At 35.6% G+C, this 24,884-nt stretch overlaps 1 protein-coding gene across 1 annotated transcript; it reads right to left on the bottom strand.

Annotated features, from left to right (window-relative positions):
* Positions 1–1,405: 1,405 nt before the first annotated feature.
* LOC139119380 (multidrug and toxin extrusion protein 1-like) lies at positions 1,406–23,944 on the bottom strand. The gene is made up of 16 exons (XM_070683173.1): positions 23,853–23,944; positions 19,577–19,705; positions 18,625–18,726; positions 18,136–18,204; positions 16,174–16,322; positions 15,591–15,633; positions 15,034–15,176; positions 13,474–13,571; positions 12,137–12,250; positions 11,453–11,520; positions 9,957–10,065; positions 9,076–9,151; positions 7,972–8,041; positions 7,235–7,367; positions 2,761–2,855; positions 1,406–2,057 (listed from the first exon to the last, which is right to left on the bottom strand). Exons 2-16 carry the CDS (start codon positions 19,673–19,675, stop codon positions 1,536–1,538), a joined length of 1,890 nt encoding a protein of 629 aa, XP_070539274.1. The 5' UTR covers positions 19,676–19,705; positions 23,853–23,944; the 3' UTR covers positions 1,406–1,535.
* Between the last annotated feature and the right edge of the window lie 940 nt (positions 23,945–24,884).

Here is a 24,884-nt window from a genome sequence, read left to right as displayed (position 1 = left end):
ATTTACCAATGCACTAATGGACAGAGATTAACTCAGATACAAGTTCCCCTGGCCTTCATCTTTGGGACCTAAATAATTAATAACTATTAATCATGACTTTGACGTATGAACATTATGCAGGGATATGAAAAATTATTGAAAATGTATCTCCATGAATCACACATCAACTAGTAAAAAACAATATAAGAGAAAATTAAGTGATCTATCACAAGGCATGTATGGCTTAATTTGTTGGTATGACAGCTGTGAACTTTAAAATTTCATGCTTAATTTAGAAGTCAAAACACCAAATATTACAGCTGTATAACAAACATGTTCTGAGGTTCATTTCATGTAAATGACTGTTTTTTGTAGTATTATGTCTATAGCTAATTTGGAAGGTTGGTATTGAACAAGTAACGAGGCAACGGCACGGAGTACATGTAAAGGTTAATTTTACTTAACCCTTTGAGCGCCAAAGTCAATTTTTGTCGCATCTCTGAAATATACCTCAATCAATTATTTTCAGATTTTTGCTAAAATTTTGATAAAAACTGTAGCCAATGAAATACGATGTCCATTTGGTCAAAAAGTATCAATTTGTAGAAAAATTCATAAAATTGAGAAAATGTTACACTAACATTTTGGTGGGAAAAATTATAGTACTCAAAGGGTTAAAATGTACTGAGTCCTGGTGTTCTTTTTGTCAATATGCAATGCAGGTACAATTTGTGAATGTTGTATGAATGTGGGTTAGAATGCATATAGTTAGAAATACTGTTTTTTACAAGCACTTCATCACTGTAAAATGTTTCTTAAAATTGAAAATAAAAAGGTTACATACTCATAAAATATTGTGTCCAGATATAAATACATACGTAAAAGCATGCAGAAATGTGTGAATAAAATATTCAGTGTGCTTCAGACAACACCTCTGTTGTATGATGTACTTGTTCATAAAATCCCAGTATTTTGTGAATTATCTCATATTATCAAATTTATGTCTCCTCAACATTTCAAAGTGTGAGGTTGAACGTTCCATAAAATGTTTACTTTGATTGAGTAAAATTTGCAAGTACATGGCAAGCTATAACTTGTTTAGTTTTCAGCTTCATTGTTTGTAATAGTGCCTCATATCCATCACAAATATGTCCGATGATGCTCACAGTTCACAGAAATGCTCGATGGAATAGTTGAGTTTTGAATCTGGATTTAAAGATGCCCACATTGGATGCTGCACGGATATCATTTGGAAGATGATTCCACAGTAAAGGAGATGAATGTAAGACTGAATGGTCCCGGTACGGTTTAAGTTTATTGTCTTGGGTACACAACAATGTACACTAAACATGTACCGTAGTTGTTTGTTGCTGGAATGAAGACTCCCAGGAATACTTTGTGTGATGATGCTGGAAATGTCATGTCATGAAGCTTACCTGAACTGCATAACTGAATCCCAGTGATATTCAGTGACACATGTACATATTCAAGTTCTCAAGTGTCACAAATTCAAGTTCCTGCAGGCAACTTTCTTGAAGTTTTGTAAGAATTCCACATCAAGTTAGCAGGGTAGTGTTGCAGAATGTCAAGTTACCAACAAAAGAGAAAGTAAAGTTACCCTCCAGACACTCTTCAGCCTCTGTATCCAGTGGAGGAATTTCAACAAACAAATAAATCAGAAGGCCCACCACAAATACCAGTAAAACAGCAACTAATGTCAAAGATCTCCTCATGATTATAACATTCATGCTGACATATTCAGCATCCATAGGTTCTGAAATGTTTGACTCCAGATCTTTGGAATCATAGACTACTTTGCATTCTGTTCCACTGACGATCGTGTCCTTGCTTCCATCACACATTACTTTATCCTGATGTTGCATTTGATGGGCTGCTGGCATTATTAGCGCAACATCCAAATCTGACGATGGAAAGCTTTGTGAATTTGAGCATGTTTTGCTATCTTTGATATTATCACTTTTCATTTCTGGACATTGTTTCCTATTGGCAAGTAGCGTCATCTGTGTTTCTTCTTCCTTGTCCATTTCCAACTTACTGACACCAATTCTACTTTGAACCTAGATGTGAATGCAGCAAAACAAATGAAGATTAAAACCTTTAGAGTGTCATATTTAATTTTTCTTGCCTCTATGGTATAATATATAATGCCAACATCTTTTTTCAGATCTTGACAAATTTTTAGATTTTTCCCAGAATTTTGGTCAATAATTGTATCTAATGAAAAAGTTATGTCCATTTGGTTCAAAACTATAAAAAATTAGAGACAAATTCATAAAAATTAGTAAAATATTACACTGAAATTTTGGTGGGAAAATTTACAGCACTTGAAGGATTTATACCTGATAGTATCTGCGTTGTTTCCATTATCGAAAACAAATGCATACCTGTCTCCTCTTTCTCCAAAAAAGTGAAAACATCAGGAAATATTTGGTTGAGCTACAGGTTTTGTTAACTAAGAACATTTCAGTTATCATCATGTTTGTGAATATGAAAAACGTTTGTGTGTACAATGGTTTACACCAAGACTCAAAGATCCATTGCTAGAGGGCGGGAGCATAGACAGCGCCCTCGGGCGACAGATCTTTGAATCAAGTTTACAACATAGGGCAACATTCTAGATGCGGTACAGCCAAAAATGAAGACATTATATATGCTATAATGCTACAGATAAAGAGCAGTGCCTTATTGCAAATGCACTATATACCACTTCTTGAATGTTGCCCACTGTATAGCCATGATTTCACAGTCTTTAATACATACCTGTTCAGCTTGTTTATTCCAATTCATTCGAGCTAGACAAATTATGAGAGACAAACACTTGAATGTCAATGCCACCACTAAACTTATCCAAACACCTAGAGAAAGATACAACAAATATGAACTGCTGATCAAATATTGCAAATGAGCAAAATTTTTAAATGTTTTTATTGATATATTGTGACAAGCATTATAAGTTCCCTCTAGATTTTAACCGATCTTCACTGAGGGAAGATGATAAACATTATGTTAGAGAGTGGTCAGTTATTATGGCCAGGGGTAGGTCTGCAAATTCTTCCTGTGCATCAGTCAAAATAAGTGAAACCCCTACCCATTGCACGAAAAAATTGATAACCCCCCTTTTCAGATGACAAAAATTTCATACCCCCTAATTGCTTGAGTGAAGCTGCACACACAGACACCTTGGCAGTGGGGCGATAGAATCCAAAACTCACAATGCATTAAAATCTCCCCTTCTGCCTTGCTATAATTTATAACTCCCCCTCAGAGGGACTGGACAGAAATTACAGGTGGGTCGAAATTATTTTGTGCAATCATTTTTGAAGGGTCATGAAATTTCATACATGCCTTTCACACATGTCACTATTTTTTGCGCAACAATTAGAAGGCAAAATGTGACTAACAGTGCTTGAAGATCATCCTAAAATATCAAATCATAATGCATGGGAGTCTATTGGGCAAACTATTAGCATTTTCCCATAGAAAATCTATATTTGTACATTTTAAAGGTGTTTTTACAGGTGTTTGACGATTGATACAAATGTACTTGGTTCAAATAGGGTCTCCTTTCATTAATCACACTCATTAACATCATGATTCGGTCCTCCTCCAATTAGCTGTCTTGTTTCATTAATCACACTCATCAATAGTCTGGTTCCCTGACCCATTTCCCCGGTAGAGGGCGTGGGGAAATATAGGGTCAGGTACCGGCTAATGTAAACATGGACGCTATTGGGTTAAAATAAAACAAGCTGTGATTGGATGAAAGTAACACTTGTAACTTTTTCTCATCTTTCTTGGGTTTCGCACTTTCAGGCTCACTTGACACCAACTTCTTGTTTGTACCACAAAGCCGTGGAGGTAGAAAGAAAGACTTTCTACCTCCATGATTTAGCCACTGTGATTTAGCACACCTCTTGAGAACGTCGACATGATGCCTGGCATTTTTCACGAAATTTGGACACCATTCTATCCATCGAAATCAATCGTTGTTCACAGTTCCAACAAAATTTGCTTTCAATTAGCTGTGATATCGCAGCAGTACTTGTGGCGTGTATCGAACGTGCTCGGGTCATTGGGGTCACGCCACAATCGGCGATGACCTCAATGACCCTAGCGCGTTCGATACACGCCACAAGTACTGCTGCGATATCACAGCCAGTCTTCAATCACCTCTATTTCCCCGTACTTCTGGATTTCATTTTATGTTTCCCGTCTCGTGTGCCAATGTTTTTGGTTCGAATACCAGTGTTCGAACATAATTCTGATCAAGTCGAATTTTGACCGGCGTTTTCATGGTAGGTGCCATATTTGTTGTAGCATGTTCTGTCAGGTTACTAACCTCCGCTATCTTGAACAAAATTCTGTTCAAGATGGCTACCCGGTACCTGACCCTATATTTCCCCACGCCCTCTACCGGGGAAATGGGTCAGGGAACCAGACTAACTCATCAACATCATGATTCGGTTTTCCTCCAATCAGCTGTCTTGTTTCATTAATCACACTCATCAACATCATGATTCGGTTCTCCTCCAATCAGTTGTCTTGTTTCATTAATCACACACATCACCACCATGATTCAGTTCTCCTTCAATCAGCTCTCCTATGCCAGCCCTCACCTCATCCCCGAAACAACAGACACATAGGGAAGCTTTCAATTATTATGGCTGGGGGTGGCCGGCAAAATCCATGGGGATCACCTTAAATTTTAAAACTGCAAGGGGGTCATGTATTTTTCAAACAGCACAGAGGGGGTCACTTAATTTTCATAAGTATCCATCCTGTCAAAAAGTAGTTTTGATGTTCAAAAATATTCTGGGAAATAAAAATAGTGACAACATCACTGTTCGCTCCCATATAGTTATCAAAGCAAGTCAACAATTGTATGAAACATGGACATACATATACAGACAGACTGACATACACAGACTGGCACAGAGTGATGACATTGACCCCAAGTGTGCCTTGGCCCATGGAGAGTGATAAAGATATAACAAACAGCTGAATGTAATATCCCAGTAAAACTGAAAGTTTCGCAAAGTTGCCCCAAAAATTCAAAATTCCGGATTTCAACTTAATTTCAATATATCTTATTAACAAAAACCCTAAGAACCGGTTTACTAAATATCAAAGCAATCAGACTGGTAAATTTTGAGAAACAAATTTTTTGACCAAAAATGAGAAAAATTGCCCCCCAAAATACAAAATTACAGATTTCATCCTAATTTTAAATATATCTAATAAACATAAACCCTAGGAACCTGTACACTAGATATCAAAGCTACCAGATCAGAAGTTTTAGGGAAAAATTTTTTGACAAAAAAAGGCAAAAATTACCCCCAATATAAAAACAAAAATTGCCAATACCTTCAATACATCATATTGAGATTAATCTTAGATACCTGTATACCAAATTTCAAAGCTATCAAATCAGTAGTTTTTGGATTAAAAATTTTTTATCAAAAATTGGGAAAATTGCCCCAAAATTACAAATATGACAATATCAATACAATTTGTATAAGCATGACTGAGGTCATTCTGAGGAACATGAATATTAAGTTTCATAGCAATCAGACGAGCGATTTCAGAGAACAAGATTTTTTGACTAAAAACGGAAAAAATACCCTAAAAATACAAACATGTAAATTTCATCCAATTTTTGCACACATAATGTAGAATACCTAAAGAAATCTGGCATTAGTTTCAACCAAATCTGACCAATGCTTACTGAGTTTTAGCCATTTGCAGGATTTTTCCTTTTTCCCCCTCATTTGCATATTTTTGGCACTGACATGTTCATTTGAACAAATTCACATCTCCATCCCTAGGTGCACCTGTACACCAAATACTAAGACAGTAGGTGCTACGGTTTAGGAGATTTTGATGTGGACGGACTAACAGACATACATACATACTTACATACATACACACAGACGCCATTTTGCCACCTTATACGAATACCTCCCATTTGCATATATACATATGCATATATGGGAGCGTAAAAATGATTCACTGCATGATTTTCATTCTCTGAAGTCATTTAACTGTAAATCTGAACAAAAGTATAATATCTGTTACATGAACATCTTGCCTTTGCAACTCTGAGGCTTGTCTTCTTGTAAATCGAGCTCACTGAGGGCAATGAACAATTGCTATTATGTACATATGTATAGCTTTGACAAGTTTTGACAGGGAAATTATTTAACAGTTACCTATAGACTACCATGAAAAGTGAAATAATACTTTAAAGTGAAATTCCAAAATCATAATTGTTGTCCACATCTAAACTTTTTTGGAGAACCGAATCATGGTGTTAATGAGTGTGATTAATGAAACAAGACAGCTGATTGGAGGAGAACCGAATCATTGTGTTAAGGAATGTGATTAATGAAACAAGGCAGTTGATTGGCAGAGAAACAAATCATGGTTTTAATGAGTGTGATTAATAATGAAACATTCACTATGCGGATTCTGCATTTTCTGGCCAGGTATAATCAAGGATGTCTCTTGCGTCAAGAGTGGCTTCTAATTTTGGCTGGATATTTTCCCCATCAAAATCTTTCCCGATCAGTTGTATAGACACACCACTTTAAAGAATGATAGTCTGCTTCAAAAATGAATTTCCTGTTCATGCAGATGATGACTTTTACTACAACTTTCACTACAACTTTTAAAACATACACTTGAATGATTAAGTATATGCTTTCCACTAAAGTCAAAACGACCTAACCCTGTCAAGCATACGCAAACCTGGCTATAGTCAGCCCCAATTTGTCTAACCTTGCTAATCAGTCCCTATTTGCCTAAACATGCTTGCATCCCTTTACTGCAGTCCCAAATTGCCTAACCTTGGTATTCAGTTCAAGTTTGCCTAACCCTGCTAGTCAGTTCCAATAAACCTAACACTGCTACACATAAAAGGCTAATCAGTCCCAATTTGCCTAACTCTGCTTCAAATTAGCCTAACCCTGCCATACACAATATGCTAATCAGTCATAATTTGCCTAACCCTTCTAATCAGTCCCAATGTGCCTAACTCAGCTAATCAGCCCAAATTTGCCAACCCCTACGAATCAGTCCAAAGTCTAAATTTGTCTAACTTTGCTAGTCAGGCCCGATTAGTCCAGTCCTGCTAACCAGTCCCAATCATCCTTATGAGGCACTGCAGCAATAAGAGGTACCGGTCCTCGTTTGCAGCCACCAGAGACCAAACCCAACACCCAACAATGTTGATTACCTTGTACATACATATCCGCTGCCAATACCAAGGCAAACATGATTGGTATGGAGATGACGTAGTAAGTGATAAAATTGACCAAAGCACCAATCTTTTGAAGTCCACAACCTTGCAGAACACCAATGCATGTTTGCTGTTCAAAAAAACAAAAGGCGAAGAGAATACACAGTGCATCAAACGAATAACTAAATTTGAGGTTGTAATATTTTTAGTTCATGTTTGTAAAATCTGATAAGAAGGCAATATACACTTTGAAACAGAAACTTTTAAACTTTTGCTGAAACTTTCCTCTTGGAAACTTCCAACTATTAGGAATAAGAATCAAGGCCACATGCAAAGTTTGGGGTTTGAAAAAACAACTTGCCTAAACTTGGCCACTATACCTGTTGTAACTCTACTGGGAAAAACTAAATTTTCAACTTTCACGAAACCAAGACTGTGAAAACTTAAGTTACTCTACATGCTTCAAAATGAGTTCAAAAATGGAGAAGACAAGAAAAGTATTATAAAAATATGAGTGTTGGAAAGACTGTTCCAGAGGTGCTTTCTGCCTTAGAAGACGCAACTTATCGGAAAGTTGGACTAAATTTTGTCTGATGTCGTTAAACGATGTTAAAACTGTGTACGAAGAGAGAGAAACTTCAAAGTCTCGATAACATCCAGGTTAAATATTCTGGAATGGCACTGAAAAAAAGTCAATTTATACTTTATGTAAACAAAATGCAAATGTAACTTACTCCAATGCCATCAATGACCTGATAGAGGGCAAGTAGAGGAATTGCCTTCTTTATAACAGCTAAAATTTCCCTGTGAAATCAACAAAAGTTAACTATTGTCAAATGCCTATTTATACCAATTTTAACATTACACCACAGGGAATCAAGGCTGCTAGTTATTAATTTTAATAAAAATATGGAAAATATTATTCATTTTAGTAAAAATATGAAAACTGTTATTATTATCGTTATCATATCATCATGCAGCAAATATTCGCTCCAAGGTTTTTCAACACGTACATTATGATATATTTATGATAATTAATATTATTTTAATATTCTTATTAAAATTAACAATAGTAATTTTTCAATTTTTTATTAAAATTGTTAACTAGCAGCCGGAATTCCCTGTGATTACACAACATTCTTCCAACAAATTAAAAATTATCAATTGCCTTCAATGTGAACTATCTAATCATAAAAAGTTATCAGTGTTGGTAATTTCATGACAGTATGACATAAGTTGAATTTTGCATAGAAACAGAAATTCAAGCAACTGGGCGTTAGTAATTAAGCAATTTTGGTGTGTTATTGACCACAGACAACAGACAAAATCTATTTCTTTGCAATGTACAATCCAAATGTTAAAGCTAACCAAGTATCTCATAGTGAGCTTCCATTTCATGATACTTTGGCTGTTTTTAAGATCTTCAACCAAAGAGGAAAATATAATATTCAAATACAATCATGAACTTGGACAATCCTGAATGGGCAATGCATTGTGACGCACAAACTAGATCACAGGAACAATTTCTCATTAGCTTTGTAAAAATTACCGTACAGCTCTAGGCAATGAAATTCTGAATCTACAAAATGTTGTCATAATTTGATCAAATCTGAAGCAAGTAAATGTCTCGGCAGTTTTACTTTTGGACCAAAATGAGAATCGCTTGAAAATACAATGTCGTACATTTCGCTTCTGGGGCTTCTCCTGGATTAATCTTTGCTGTGAGATATTACACAATGTAACGTAAGCAAACAAGATCTGGATTGCTGTTTGCCTATTTCACACTCTCTGCTGACTAACAGATCAACTTTTTACCGGAAATAAGTAAGTTGACATACCTGTCATCAGTAAATATTCTACCTATGGCATCTTGGGCAAGAAAAAGAATTACTGCCAGACATACAGTAATGACACCTGAATCAAGACAACAAAATTACTAGTATTATTGGGGTATCTCTGATTTTTTCTATTTTGGTTAGAATTGAGAACCCTTTTGCAAAATATAGCATCTAAACATTCTATACATTTGACGTTCTTCATATTTACACTATTACAAATGTACATGTGTTGTTACTTCTACTACATGAAATTTACATGTACATGTATTCACACATGTACAGCAATTGCCAGTGTAAAAGTAGACATTGAATATTTGTAAATTCCTCATTTTAGGACAAACGATGACTCAACAAGCATTGGATCTCATAGATGTTGGTCACATTTGGCTACATTTGCTTGTTTTGTTGATCGAACTTGACTGACACTCATGAATACCACCAATAATTTATGCTTTCTTGAAATTTAAGACTCTGCGACAGAAAACTTGATGTCACCGATAAATTGCTTAGTTACACTACATCAGAAAAATATTAAGATCACTCCATGAAATGCGTAGGATTAAGATCTTCATCCAAAGAGGAAAATATACTAATATTCAAATACAATAACTTGGATATTCTTAAATGTGCATTGCATTGTGATGCACAAACTAGATCACAGAAACAATTTCTCATTAGCTTTGTAAAAATTACCGTACGGCTGAATGTGATCAATTCGTAAAACTTAAATAGGTGTCCATTCATGTGTAGAATATAATAGTTACCCCAAAGGTACATGTATGCCCTTTTCATTTTACACTATCAAAATGCTTTGAACATTTTTGTATAGATGTATAAATTTGACAAAATTTGAGAGCTTGATTAAAAGTTGGAACACTTACTTATGGACAATATTGCTACGATTGCCACAAGTTTAGCTCGGTCAGGTTTTTTAGCACCAAGACTGTTACCAACTCGAATACTGGAAATAATACAGTAACCATAAGGAATCTGATAGAGAGATGGAAACATATGCATCTATATTACAAAAAGGAGATTATACTACACACATAATGTATGCACATATGTTAAGGTATACACTTATATCTTATTCTCTCTCCAAACTGACGATTTTTTTTGCAAGTATGAGCTGATGAGTGACAAAATTTGGGGAAAGTCTGTATGATAAATGACTTGCCTGTGTGTAAATTAGTTTTTTAATGTCTCAGTTTGCTCTAAAAGATCATTTTGCAATGACTCTGATGATTGCAATAGGCCTGCTCTGGAATAAAATATTGCACTCTCGACTAATGCAGTGCTGTATGGAAACAATGCATTTTACATGTATAGACATGCTGTGTTGACAGTTAAACCTGGTAAAGAACGTTTCAACATGCTTTTGGTAAGTCAAGTAAGAACTCGCATTTGACATAGAAAACAAGTCATTGTAAATGAAACAGTCCCCACCTGAAATTGAGGTTCTTTTATTTAATTAACTGGACTGCAATAGAAAAATTATGCCTGATTAGAATATATGACTGGCTATGCATATGTAAATACATGTATAGCCATATATATGTCATAGCACCTTGTCTCTGTGCCATTAGTTTAAACGAAATAGCTCTAACCATGTCTGAGTAACCGGCTCATGCCTGACAAAACAAAACATAAAATGGTCAACACGCAGCCATATTGGATCATATCAAATGACACAATGGACGTGTATCCACATGTACTTTGTGGTACTCTACCCTTGTGCCAAGTTCAATGGACATCGGATCATTGGATCAGATGATAAAATAAATTAACTTGCATTATGTACGTCATAGTGCAGTTGTCCTTGTAAGTTTGAGACACATCGGTCTATTCATGTCAAGAAACGTTCGCTCCAGATGTGTGCAAACGTGCATAGAAGTACCTGAGTTTCATACGCATTTGTACACATGTGGGTTTGTTTGCACTGCCATCACTGATCTCTGGGCGTACTGATCATGTAGACGAATCACGTCCTTTTTATTCCCAAGTAGAACATTAATCAGGCATGTTTTCTTTTCCAATTTACTTTAAAGTGACAAAGAGGATCGTACTGAAATGTGCTTGGTGTGAAATGTTTTATGAAGCATTTTTGTGATTGAAAGTAACTAAATTTTATTTGTTACAGTGTTGACAAAGATTCTTTTTACCAGTTCTATGATCATTACAACAACATGGTGGAAACAATGGAAATGCGAAATGGCAATTTTAGTGTTCAGCGATTTACAATATGGTGACCCTTTTATATGATATGCGAATGTGTCTGGTCCCAAAGAATACTGATACCTTGCGCAACCATTTTTCTACTTTCAACCAGGAGGGCTTTAGTACAGAATGAAATAATGATACAAACGTTGCCACTTACCATGAACATGGTCAAAGCAATGTTGAATAAACTTCCCTGAGCTGCTACTTGAACTTCACCAATGGTACCTTGGTATAAGGGTATTGAGAAGAAATAATTTGTGGGTGAGACTGTGTACCAGTATGCCTTTCCTATGAGAGGACCGTTTTATAAAATTCACCCTAATTTCTTATACCGAAGGCCAACTTCAAAAACAAAGAAAATACAGAATATAGAATGGTCCTGGTCTACAGCATGGATTAAGACCATACATGTATATATAGTAAATGCATGTACTAGAAAGCACAGCAGTCCAACCAAATTATAATTTCTTTTCCTTTAATACATCAAACTTTTTCCCTTTGGTATATCACTCTATTTCAAGTTAGGGTGTGTTGCAGTCTCATTGAGAAATCTGCTGATCTCTCTTTTCCATATATTTGAAGTTTGCACTTATTGATAATTTCCAAATAAGGTTCATATGATTCATTCTCTCTCTCTCTCTCTCTCTCTCTCTCTCCTCCCCTCACTTTCTATCTCTCTCCATTCCCTTCAGTTTCTATCTATCTATCTATCTATCTGTCTCCCCTCCGATAAGCCTGTTTGTCTGTCTTTATGTCTTTATTTCTGTCTCTCTCTCTCTACCTCTGTCTCTCTGTCTGTGTAACTATTTCCTAAAACAAAAAAGATAACAATAATAATTACCCATGATAAATGTACCAATCTCCCAAGCCCACCATTCTAATGCAATCACCAATACACCAGCAGTTGCCAGCTTGGAAAATATTCCCCAATCACGGAGGCATTCTAATGACCAACCTTTAAATTACAAAATACACAAGGTTATTCTCAGTAGTTCATGAAGTTTGTTTATCGATTTTTCCACAATTAACAAACAGTCCACTTTAAGACATTCACACCATTCAAGTCAGAAAAGCAATACTATCAACATTTTTCAACAATATAGGATAAAGCCATGTTCCTTGTAAATTCACACTACTTCCAACACGTTTGAGATTCAGTCTCACTTTTTCAGATATTAATACATGTATCATCCAATTAAGTGAGACTTTCCGTGCCTAAAATCACTGCCCATAAATTCTTCAGTGTCTTTGATCAGAATTTTAGAATTTCACCAAGGCAATGGTTGACCAAATACGACAAAACTGGCCCTAAGAATTATATACGCATATAAATTTTCATCATCATCTGAATACTGTAAATGTGGTCATCCCTAGGAATATAGTAATCAAACTTCAAATGCATTTGTACATTTATTGAAGAAAACATCATTGTCCACCTGTGAAACATCTTCACAACAAAGACTTAACATGGGTGATATCGATACATGTACGTCGTGTGGTTCTGAAGTTTTCAAAGTGGACATACCTACATGTACCTACATATCAGCATATACAAGCCAAACCCAATAGCTTCCAACACTTAAAATATGTATATAGTAACTGGGGATGAAAAGGTGGGTGAGGCCAAAGATTGGAGGTAACTAGTAGTAGGTTAGATGTTAAATGTTAGAAAATCCCTCATATTTTGGCCGTGTTATTTTAATTCGACACATAATCATTAGCAGCATACAGGTTTTATCTTGAACTACACAATTGTGGACAGCATATTCTTGATTTCAAGCCATCCGGGTAGTTGCGGCTTTCTTAAGTCATTTTTGCATCACAGCGCAGTGAAAACAAATAATTGACGTTTGGATTTTTCAACCACAAGACTGACATTCAAAGTTTCAACATACATAAATGACACAACATTTAGTTCTGCTTTTTTCACACAGTTTCTTTATCATTCACTCTTCTGTATCGTCTGATCTCTCACATGCATTTCACCTAATGACGTCACTCCGTGGTCAAGAATAAAACACCCAGTCACTTAGCTATATACCTGTACTTACAAAAGCTTGACAAAATCAGGTGAGAGAGTTAATCCTCTTTCTACCAGGCACCATAGACAAACCACAGAAATAACTACGACTTGGGAGAAAAGGATTAAGCTACAAATTTACACTATTCACGTCCTACCTCCCCATGTCTCCTTGTGTAGGTTTCTTATTCTGATATACAGCAACACTGAACAGCCAAGTATCCAATAGACTATTGACAGAGCTAGTGCTGCCCCTCTATATAGGAAAACAAAGACAGATGTGATTTCAATAGTTTTTTCATTTGGTCTGAATGACCATAATATGCACCTCATGTGAAAATTCTATGGTGGGCTGACAAATAGTGGTATCAAACAAAAATAATTACCAGGTATCTTAGCCCTGCAGCTGCCAAGCTATGTAATGTGGTGCATATAAGTTTCAAATTACTGGCACTGATAACTTGACAGGCAAAAATAACTGCATTTTTGAGAAATTGCAATAACAGTGTTACTACTGTACATCAAGTTAAACTACTTAGTTGCAGGATTCTTATCCATGTGTACTGTTTCATATGCTGTCTATTCAGTATTGTGAAATACAATCATGTTTTTAGTCTTGCAAATTTCATGTAATGCTTTGCAAACAAGTATTACTGTACGATACCAAACATATGTGGTGATTAAATCAGAAAATATGAACAACTTTCGAAAGTGGTGGGTAACTATTTTATGTCACAGCCCAACAGAAATTGAGAAGTAAATTAAACAGGGAAAGTAGAGATCATGCTAATCAACTGGGTTCCTGGCCAGTTTTATTTATGTTTAATCCTCAATAAATATAAGAATTTCATATACTTAGGTATTTAAAGGGACAAAGTTGGCCATATTTTATGAATTTTGTTTGATACAAGATACTACTTATATTGTTTGACATGTTGAAAGATAGTGAATAAATGGGTGACCATGCATATATTTGACCCCGGTTTTAGACAAATTAAATGAAACCATCATGAAAATGAATCAATGGTCATCAACCATTAATGCATTTTCGCGATGGCTTCATGTATCGTGTCTAAAAACGGGTCAAATATATGCATGGTCACCGATTCATTCAGTATCTTTCAGCTTGTCAAACAATATAAGTATCTGAATCAAACAAAATTCATGAAAATAGCCAACTTTGTCCCTTTAATCCCTCAAAATAAACTGTTACAACGACGGATCTGAGAAAACATGAGAAATCATTGATTTCAGCAAGATGGACTTTAACACAATTGATGAAACTATGCTACCAACAATTCATTTACAGCAGGTTACCACTAGTGATTACTTGATTGGCCGAAAATACACCACGTTCACATGATGTGACAGGGAAATGAAAATATAAAATAAAATACATGTGGGTGACATACAATAAAGGTAGAATGCCCCTCTGGAAGTTATTCAGATTCTCAAACTTTTACACTTGTGGGGGCTCATTTTGAAGATTATGGAGTGAATAAATTCTCACCAGCTTTAGTTTTGTGAAACTCCATGGTGATAACACAGGTATGGCGGCCATATTGGGTAATTTATTTCTCTGGTATGAATTTCCAAGGTGACCCCAAATTTTTATTTTTAATTTTGAAAGCGAATGATTTACAGTTTTTCGAAAGTTTGAGCAAAAGTTTAAGTCTGCTCAGAGGCGCAAACTACCTTGATGTGGAGGGTATACGTACACTAAGTGCATATCCAGGACAAAGAGGAAGAAGTAATGAATTGGAACACTGATCAGGTTTGCAGCTACTGTAAATAACATCACCGACACAACAATACTTTGGTTTTGGAGATACTTAGACATCACAATAAACAACAACAATCCCTATGTGGCAAACAGAAAATAAAACGTTATTACCGGTAAATCCACTTCGCATTTGGAAAAGGAAAGAAAATACTTTATGCAATGGAAAATTTAACAAAATCAAGCACAAAGCGTCTAACCCTTGTTTCAAACCAAAAGCTACATGTAGGCCAGGTTCTGCATTCTAATGACAGCCACATCCTTGACTATCCATGCATCATTAATTTTTGTACAAACGAGACGGCAAAAAATTCACAAATGTTACCACACCATGGTATTGTCTCATAACATAAACAAAATTAAATTTACATTTTCACGAATGTTAACATTCACATAAAAGGCAATGTTTCATGGCATACACGCATATATAAGTGTGACATGTCTGGGGAGATGAAATACAAATTGGACTTCGCATTTCCATGAGGCTCTACTTACTGGAATGCCAGACATGTATGTATGAATATATGGAGCTGAATCTCTGCAAAGCAAAACATGCACAGAAAATTCATCATTCATAAGTTTATAAAGAGAGTGTGTGGTCCAGCTGCTGTAACTATCAGAGTTTGTTTGCTTTGGTAATGATATTATTGCCTAAATTCAGACTTGAGTATTTTGCTATATGGATTGATTTACAGCAACTCAAACGGCTACTGAGTTAATTTTTGTTATCTGGTATATAATGAACCAGGTATGTAAACCTGATACATACATTTGTTGACTGATTATAAATATGGACCTGTTCACAAGGAATAGGGGTGAGCAAATAAAAGGTCACAGTTACGGAGACTCAATAATAACAAAGCTGATATAGTCACTCAGGAATGACTCCAGTGGTTGATTGTGATGGATTACTTCATGGACACAACCAATAAACAGCAAAAATGATTGCTTTGTAGTTCAAAATATCCACAACATTATCACTTAAAATAGCCTTGTTTGAAAAAAAATTCTGAAGTGAGGGGAAGACAACCAAAAATAATTGATTCATATTATTCAGTTCCAAAACCCCATACTGTACCTTGCTATTTTCCTGTCCACTTGCATAGCAATAAGAATGGCTTCTCCATTTAAATACATGGCCCAGATGAGAATACATGTAAGGACTGAAAAACACAAAGCCCTCTGGACAACAACTCCAACTTTCTTCTTGTTTTGTGATCCATATCCCTTAAAGGAAGACATAACATGAATTCATTACACATGCTATGTCTGTATTATCATTCTCCTATCAACTAAAGAGAGTGGATGTGAAACTATATGAATAAACATAATCAAAATATGGATTACATTTTCTGTCATAAGAACTGCTTAATACAGCATAGCATTAGGATGTTCACATACATGTACAACAACTTGGTGAACAGAACGTTTAATCTCCAAAATCTCAAGTTATCATATAAAAGTTCTTTACTTTCAGTTTTTGGTAATTGCATTTCTTTATGTACAAGCTCAGTGTTACCAAAAGTAAGCAAATGCATCGTGATGACTGACAACTTCCATGACATCGGTTTCCTGGCAACAAGTTTTGCATGTGGTCTGCTTTAAGAGTTTATTTGGTCGAATGTGCATCATGGCAGAAAATCTGTATGCCGACTTTTCCCTCATGTCAATTTTTACCGCCTAGCTTTTTTGAAGTGACACCATATTTAGCAAACCAACAAATCAGTCACCTATATCTGTCCACACCAATAAAAAAAAGTGTCAGACGGGACCTGTATCTATATCAAACAAACTAAGTTTCATGATGCTGGTTCCAGGAGGTAAGTTATTGAATATCTTTTTATGGCTTGGACAAACAACATGTATATCGCTATTTTTTCATCATTATCTAAAATAAAATATATTGAAACTTTTCTGAAAAACCTGAACATAAAGTGGTCTCCAAATCATAAGTGACAGAATATTCTCCGGAATGTAATGTTGTTTAATTCACAATTTGTGATGTGTCTGTACTTTGAATCTTTGCTGCTAAAGTCATCAAAGTACTCACAAATCACTCAAAACATTGCAATGTTGACCAACCTCCATGTAATAGTCTCTAAGTCGTAATAAAAAAAACTGTGCTGTTCCGATAACCCAACCTACTCTAATTTTTACCTGAAACTTTTTACAGCTCCGTAAACATGGAAGTAAAAAAGAGAAAGGAAAACCTGTAAAATCACACGTTCGTTACCTGGCATTTGATTTTTGTTTGAATGAGGATGTCTTTTATGTTTTTTTTTCTTTTATATGTATGATACATTTTTCTGGAAATGTTGTGGCCAAGTGTTTGACTGCCCTGAACCCCTGAAAAATGCATATTTAAAAATAAAAATATTTCGGAAAAAATCCCTGCCGACCTACCCTATTTTTCGAAACCATGTTATCTGAACAACACAATTTATTTATTTTTTGGCCTAAATACTATCCTCTGATCAAATGAGAAACCAGTAGTATTGGTATAATTTTATCACAAGACAGGACATAAACTTCCTTAATCTGACACAAAGTCTACCACTTAGAGGAAAACTGTATTGTTTAGTGTATCTGGCAGCTTCACTAACATCATCGCTTGTGTTCATACAATTTAATGCTCTTATCCTGATGACACAACAGCAAAATAGGAAAATTCATGGTGTGAACAAATATTTTAAAGCAGAAATGTGTGTGTGTGTATATATATATATATATATATATATATATATATATATATATATATATATATATATATATATATATATATATATATATATATATATAAGATATATAAATATATAAGACATATATATATATATATATATATATATATATATATATATATATATATATATATATATATATATATATATATATATATATATATATATATATATATATATATATTATATATATATATATCTTAAAGTATCCTCAATGTGCACACATTTGCTAAGCAATAAGTATCTTGGAAACTTTCAATAGGTATAACAATGCAGCTATGAATAGTGTTTTTAAAACATACCTGTGAGAACAGGGTGTCACATGCTGATCCCACTCCATATGCAATAGAGATACCAGTTACGTTACAAAACTAGGGATTCAAGAACACATCACAGCTGATGAAAGTTTCCTGTTAGTGTAAATTGTTTATATAATAACAGATCTTCCTTAGGTTACAAAGTTGCAACCTTTTGGAAATTGTGTTCCATTTTTCAACTCATTAGCGCTCTTATACCACTAAATACTAAATTCATTGCATGGCAGTTATGTGAACTGTTAAGCAATCCTGTAGGTATACTATCATATTGGTGCAATGGGAATCATTTAAGCTCAAAATGACTCCTATCGCATCTTGAAGAAATCTAAATGACAACCAAATTTAAACATTTCCCATCTATGGAAATGTTTGGCAATCATATTCACACATGTCCATGTAAAACAGACAGTGTAATACCAGACCTTCAAAACAAGTTTGATGCGAAAAATAACAAGGGTTTAAACTAAAACTTACTGAAACAGCCAAAGAGCCAGCGGCAAGCTCTTCTTTCCCAAGTCTTCCACAAAATATGATATTGGTCACCAATAGAAAAGAGTAGGACAAAGTGAACACGATCTGATGACAAAATATACAATATTTTATAACCTTTGTACAGACAAACTCATGTGTACAAACATGGTTTTGTTTGTACGGTGGTCTATTTGAAATCCAGGTTTAACCTATTGATAAAGGTTTCACATGGTTGGCCTTGTACATTAAACACGTCACATGCATTCATCCTGTGACCTTTATTATAAAGACCTTGAACCGCCTTTACTTCTATAGCTATTGTTCATTTATTTTTAGACAATTATGATCTTTGGGGCAGTATGTAGCTTTTGATTTTTCACTAGTTTTGCTTTTTACATCAATTGCTGTACTCCCAATAGTTGTACTCCCAAGTATGTGAAACGCATGTTGAAACGCACTGAGTGCTTAATTGTTGGTGAATAGATGGACATATCTCCCTTGGCAAGTGTTCTATACATCGAAGCATGCTTGTAGTCCCTTGAAGTTCAGACACTACAAGGTAATGGGCAATGCCAAGGGTATACAGAGCAAAACTACTCAACAGATTCATATTTTACTATACTATGAAATGAACAGACTCTTTTACACAAGCACATACATGTACATTTCAAGGTATATCCTACATTTTTGAATATAAAATTTCAAATTGAGTACATAATTCACATCACTACTTTGGGCATAATTGCTAAAATGACACATTTCCTTTCAAAAACATGTCTGTGAATATGTTGAGTCAGCATAAAAACCTTACCTTACAAAATGAAACAAATATAATTTTTTCTTCCTGGTAGTCAAACCTTGCTGAAGATTACAGTAGAGGTCAAACCCCCAAAATTACAGAGTTTTACCAAAATTTGGAAGAGACAGTTTGATCTCTTTCAGTCCAGTCACTTACCGTTGGCCAGGCCAGCTTGGTTTGTTCCCACAATTCCTCCTTAACGGAAGCTAGGGAGTGACCGCAAAACACTGAACTACCGCTACGGTGCCTCTCCATGCTAGCTGTTCCACTGGTGTCTTTACCTTTGGCCATCTTTCTTGTGTAGAATGAACATTCAGTGATAGTGTTAACCCTTTGAGCCAAAGTCAATTTTTGTCACCTTTATAAAATGTGCCCCAGTCAAATATTTTTAGATTTTTGCCAAAATTTTGGTGAAAAACTGTAGCCAATAAAATGTGATGTTCATTTGATCCAAAATTATTAAAAAAATTATAGAAAAAATCATAAATTGGTAAAATGTTGAGCTGAAATTTTGGTGGGAAAAATTACAGCACTCAATGGGTTACATATCTCTACTTTCATAGAAAATTATAAAGATGGATCCTATACCGTAGACTTCTATGCCTTGTGTTCAGATATTAGCCTGGGGCAGATCAGGGACAGATAGTTAGACTCTTAAATTTCTACAATTCTTTTCTAATCTATCAATTGTGGGGACTCATTTTAAAGCTCTTCGAGAAAGAAAAACTTTCACCATCTTAATTTTTCAAAAATCCAAAATTTAATTTTTCCCCATAGAGTTAACACAGGAATGGCGGCCATTTTGAATTTCAAATATTGCAAAATGTTAGGTAATTTGCTTTATTAGTTCCAAACTTTGCATGGTGACCCCTGATTTTTATTGTTGATTTAGTAATAAGAGAATGGTTAAAAGTTTCATTTGGGAAAGTTTGAGCAAGTCTTTCACTTTTGAGGTGCTTACTACCTTAATTGTGAAAACTGAAAATTTAATTTCCCCATAGACTTAACACAGGCCATTTTTAGAAGTTCAAATGGCAGTAAATTTTGTTGGAATTTTTTTCTCTAGAAGTAAAAATTTGCATAGTGACCCCTACTTTTCATTTTTGATTTTGAAGAGAATGGTTGAAGATTTCCTTTGGTTGAGGAAAGTTGTAGCAAAAGTTTATGACTTTCACTTTCAAGGCATGAACTTCCTTAAGAGACAACATCTCGCTGGAAAGGATAATTAACATAAAAGTGAAGGAAATTTTAAAAATTAAAACTAAATTATCAGTAACCTGAACTAAACATAAATATCACTATAAAAACACAGTGATTGGCATTGTTTGCAATCAGGTCATCAGTAACGCTTGCCAAATGACCCAAGATGACCCCATTTACAAACCAAGGCCCTTCCAAAGCTATTGAAATGACATATTAACAGCCTTGATTTATGTATAGGAATGGCGGAAAGCCTAGTTTAAAATAGACAATGAAATACCCTATGATGAAGGAAGGCAAACAAGTTGAACCTGAATGTAGACAGACAAGAAGCCAGGATCAAGCTTCCACTGTCTGTGACGCAGTGACAGCACTGCAAGTCAACACTGGAGATGAATTAATACGAAACTGCAACAAGTAAATTAGCATAACAAAGTCACCAAATGTTGCTGCTCAAATGCTCTCCTATGAGAAACCTTCACGGGCTGCAATTTTCTTACCCAATAACATACCAGTGTAGGCTGAAATAAAGACTTTTGCACAGTTTCTTAATTTTGGATGCAAAATCTATCTTCATCATGTTTCACAAATGGCTGGTATTAAGGTAAAGGGCGACAAATTCGGACGCGCACACGCTTTAGAACGTTTCTGCGCAGATTTAACTCCAGCCTGCCGCAAATGGGTTATTTTGTAGCGCATATATTTAACATCACCTGTCATTGTTGAAATTGCGCTTTTACCTATTTTTTTTACCCAGTGTCTTAGAAATACATGTGACCTATAACCTTGTCATATTTTGACCCCCTAGGAAGCTGTTTTTTATTCAATATGAGCGAAAAATTAACATTTCTTTCCCATTTATATGGCGCAAATTACCCATTCACCTGGAGATATTGTAAAAAGTAGCGTGGTGACACCCTTTTATTAAAAGTGTAAACTAAATGGTATTATGTCAGGAGTTTATTCGCCAAGTTTGGTCAAAATGACACCATTCAAAGCGACAGGAAGAAAGTTCGAAAATTATGTAGTGATATAATTTCGATATCGTCATTTTGTAATCGATACTTATGTTAAAATTTCTTCACAAACATCATGAAAACTATACATTCGATAGATATGTATCTTAAGTCTTGGTATTTATTAAAATTAACTCATTTGCTAAGCGTTTTATAATTGCTTTCTTTAGTTTAAGTGAATTATATCATTTTTATTTATTTCTAACGACGCCATTTTAACGTCCGTTTCCATGGAAACGAGCGTGGTGACCCCCATTTTTATTTCATTTTTGCACTTGCACAACTTCCAAGAATATTTGTGCAAAGTTTCAAGAAAATGACACCACAACTTAATTTTGACGTAATTCGTAGTACTTCACCTTAAATCACTCGATTCTAGCAAAACATTTGGCAGTGGGGATGCCTTCCCAAAGAATGAGTACCACCACAGTATACGGTAATATCAATCAATCTTTATTTACGCGACACATACTATAAACAGAGAGTATGGTATGGTACATCAAGATGTGTTACAAATGTAAGTGAACAATACAGAGAAAGAAAAACAACCAACTGTGTAATACGAAAACATGCAATAATTACATTCATTGGAGCTGCTTGAGCTCAGTATAAACATGTGCTCTTTAAGAAAACAGTAAAAGTCTGAACAACAAATGAACAAAAGTTACCAGGACATTTTTCAGCCCGGAGCTGCTGGAGGGTTCAGCATACATTTGTATTCTTTAGAAATACAGCTAGATCAAGAACATTTTGTTCCATTAACTTTTTAACAACTTCTTCTTTTTCTAAGAGACTATAACATTTACAAAAATCTGTACCACTACTTTGTCCTAATAAAATTCTTTCTGAAGTATGATTTTTACATAAAAATAATAAATGAAACTCATCATCAATTTCATTATAATCACATCTCTGACAGATTCTTTCACTCAAAGGTAATCTAGGTTTACTTTTTCTTCCCATTTCAATACCCAAGTTATGGTCACTCAATCTGAATTTGGACAAATGTTTACGGAGTGTAAAGTCAGACAAGCATTCTAAGTAATTTTCAAAGACAAACTGAGTTTTGAAAATTCTATATGTACGTAATTTGTTACCATTTCCATTTTTTCTTACATCATCAAACCACTGCATCGTTCTCCACAGCTTTGAAAAACAGAAGACTAACTAATTTACATAACAAAATATAATTTGCATATTTGATTGTTTGGAAAATGAATTTGTACTGTCATTAACATATGAATATAAATACTCCAAGAATAGTTGGGCGGCCAACCTCTCAAAATCCTCATGTGAGGAATCCTGAACAGTGCTGTGCCTTGCCAGAATCTGTACTTGAAGGAAAATTGCAGGTACTACAGTTTCGGCCTAGGCCACTTGATTTTTGCGTAGGTCCGGAGGGGAAATCATGCTCTGGCCACAGGGTGTTGTCTACATGTCCGTCCCCAGGGATGGGTAGGTGTTTCGTTGTATCGCTAATAAAGATAGATTACTTTGGCTAATTAGTCACTCAAACTCATCAGATAATAGACGCAGCATGTTGATAAAACGTACACGCAAGATTGTCAAAGGCAGTGCTAAGTTCAGACCGAAACACCAAAGGTTGGTAGAATATATCTTTATTAGCGATACAACGAAACACCTACCCACCCTGGGGACGGACATGTAGACAACACCCTGTGCTCTGGCTCGCGAAAACGAACTGGTCATAAAAATATTGTGGCTTTCGGAGTAAAATGACTAAAATTTACTAAAATATCAATGCACACAACTTATATGTCATATACAAGTAGTGTTTTTGTTCGCCTAGATTGCTAGTTCGTCCGCTTGCCTCCGTACCTCCGACACACTGAGTCGGAGGTACGGAGGCAAGTGGACGAACTAGAATGCTATCTAGGCTATGTTTTTGTACAACAGGTGAAGGCCTTCCCTTGACTTGAGCAATGCCACCATCAATGAACTTGAAGCCGAAATATAAATGGCATGCATGTACATAGATCGAGGAAAGAATGAACACCGGCTCTGTACTTTATCTTCTTAGCACCTCAAAGCCTTGGAAGCTCACGGTCCCTCCACAAAACTATAATCACTTGACGCACCACTACATACAGACCAGTCCATTTTCATCGATAGCGATAAATATTACGGGAGAGAGAGAGAGAGAAAGGTACGAGCCCTATGAATCCATTGAATCTAATTATTACAATCTTTCCTACCTCCTCGATAGACCGTCTCCAACCGTGTATCTTTGAAGTTCTACCACCAGCGCATGATGACGGCTGTGATGATGTTGTGTCGTTCAAATGTATTTATGTTTGTCGGATTCAAGGCCGGCCACCTACGACCTCGTGACATTCTACGCCTACAGCTCCGAGAGACGCCCTGATTGGTAGATACGAAGGTTTAGTGCCCAAGTACCGCGATAAGCTGTGTTATTATAGGATTCCTATGGCGTTGAGTGCCTGCCGCCACTTGCTCTGACGACATGCATTTCGTAATTACTACATGACATGATGAGAGGGTTTCACACAAGTCATTGCATCAGACCATCTCTCTTTCTACCTCCATGATCAGACCAGTGCCCGACCGTTTCTTTCACAATTGCCGGTGTGAGCGCTTTTCAATCCATTGCATAATCAGTGTAACAGTTTAGGGGCGAGCCATTAGATACGGGGGAGGGGGTTGTTGGTGTTGGGGTGATTGAGAACTTCGGGGGAAACCTTTTTTATTTGTAAGACAAGATGTTCACAGAACCCTGCTGAATGAAATAGTTCCCAATGTAACATGTTGTGTAAGAGCTTTGTGCGCTACCAAAATGATTGAGTCTAGCGAAGCGTCAAAGCCAAAATCGCTGAAGTGCCTCTTGACATGACATGATGACAGTAGTCGCGGCCAAAACAGATATCCAGTGTGTGAAATTAACTTGAAATGCATGCTGGTCCGAAGGACCAATAGCAAAGGGAATCTGCTGGTCCTTCTTGATGTATGTTTGTCCAACAAAAAACTAACAAAAAAACCTTCAAAAATGTACTTTCAATTGAAAATAGCTGATAACATGGTACATTATCAGTCTCTCCTACTCTGGTGTTGTTTCACAGGGCTAGGAACAGGCCTGCACTGTACAACTCTCCCCTCTTGCTGTTCTCCTAGGCCTTTCTAAATGTGACAGCTACATTTCCCCGTATTATAAAACCTGACCCAAACTCCCATCGCCCTCGATACATTAAGTATTACATGTATATATAACT

The sequence above is a fragment of the Ptychodera flava genome, chromosome 19 (assembly GCF_041260155.1).
Source record: "Ptychodera flava strain L36383 chromosome 19, AS_Pfla_20210202, whole genome shotgun sequence".
Lineage (NCBI taxonomy): Eukaryota > Metazoa > Hemichordata > Enteropneusta > Ptychoderidae > Ptychodera > Ptychodera flava.
The sequence above is the reverse complement of the archived record's forward strand: the minus strand, read 5'-3'. Positions and strand labels throughout refer to the sequence as shown.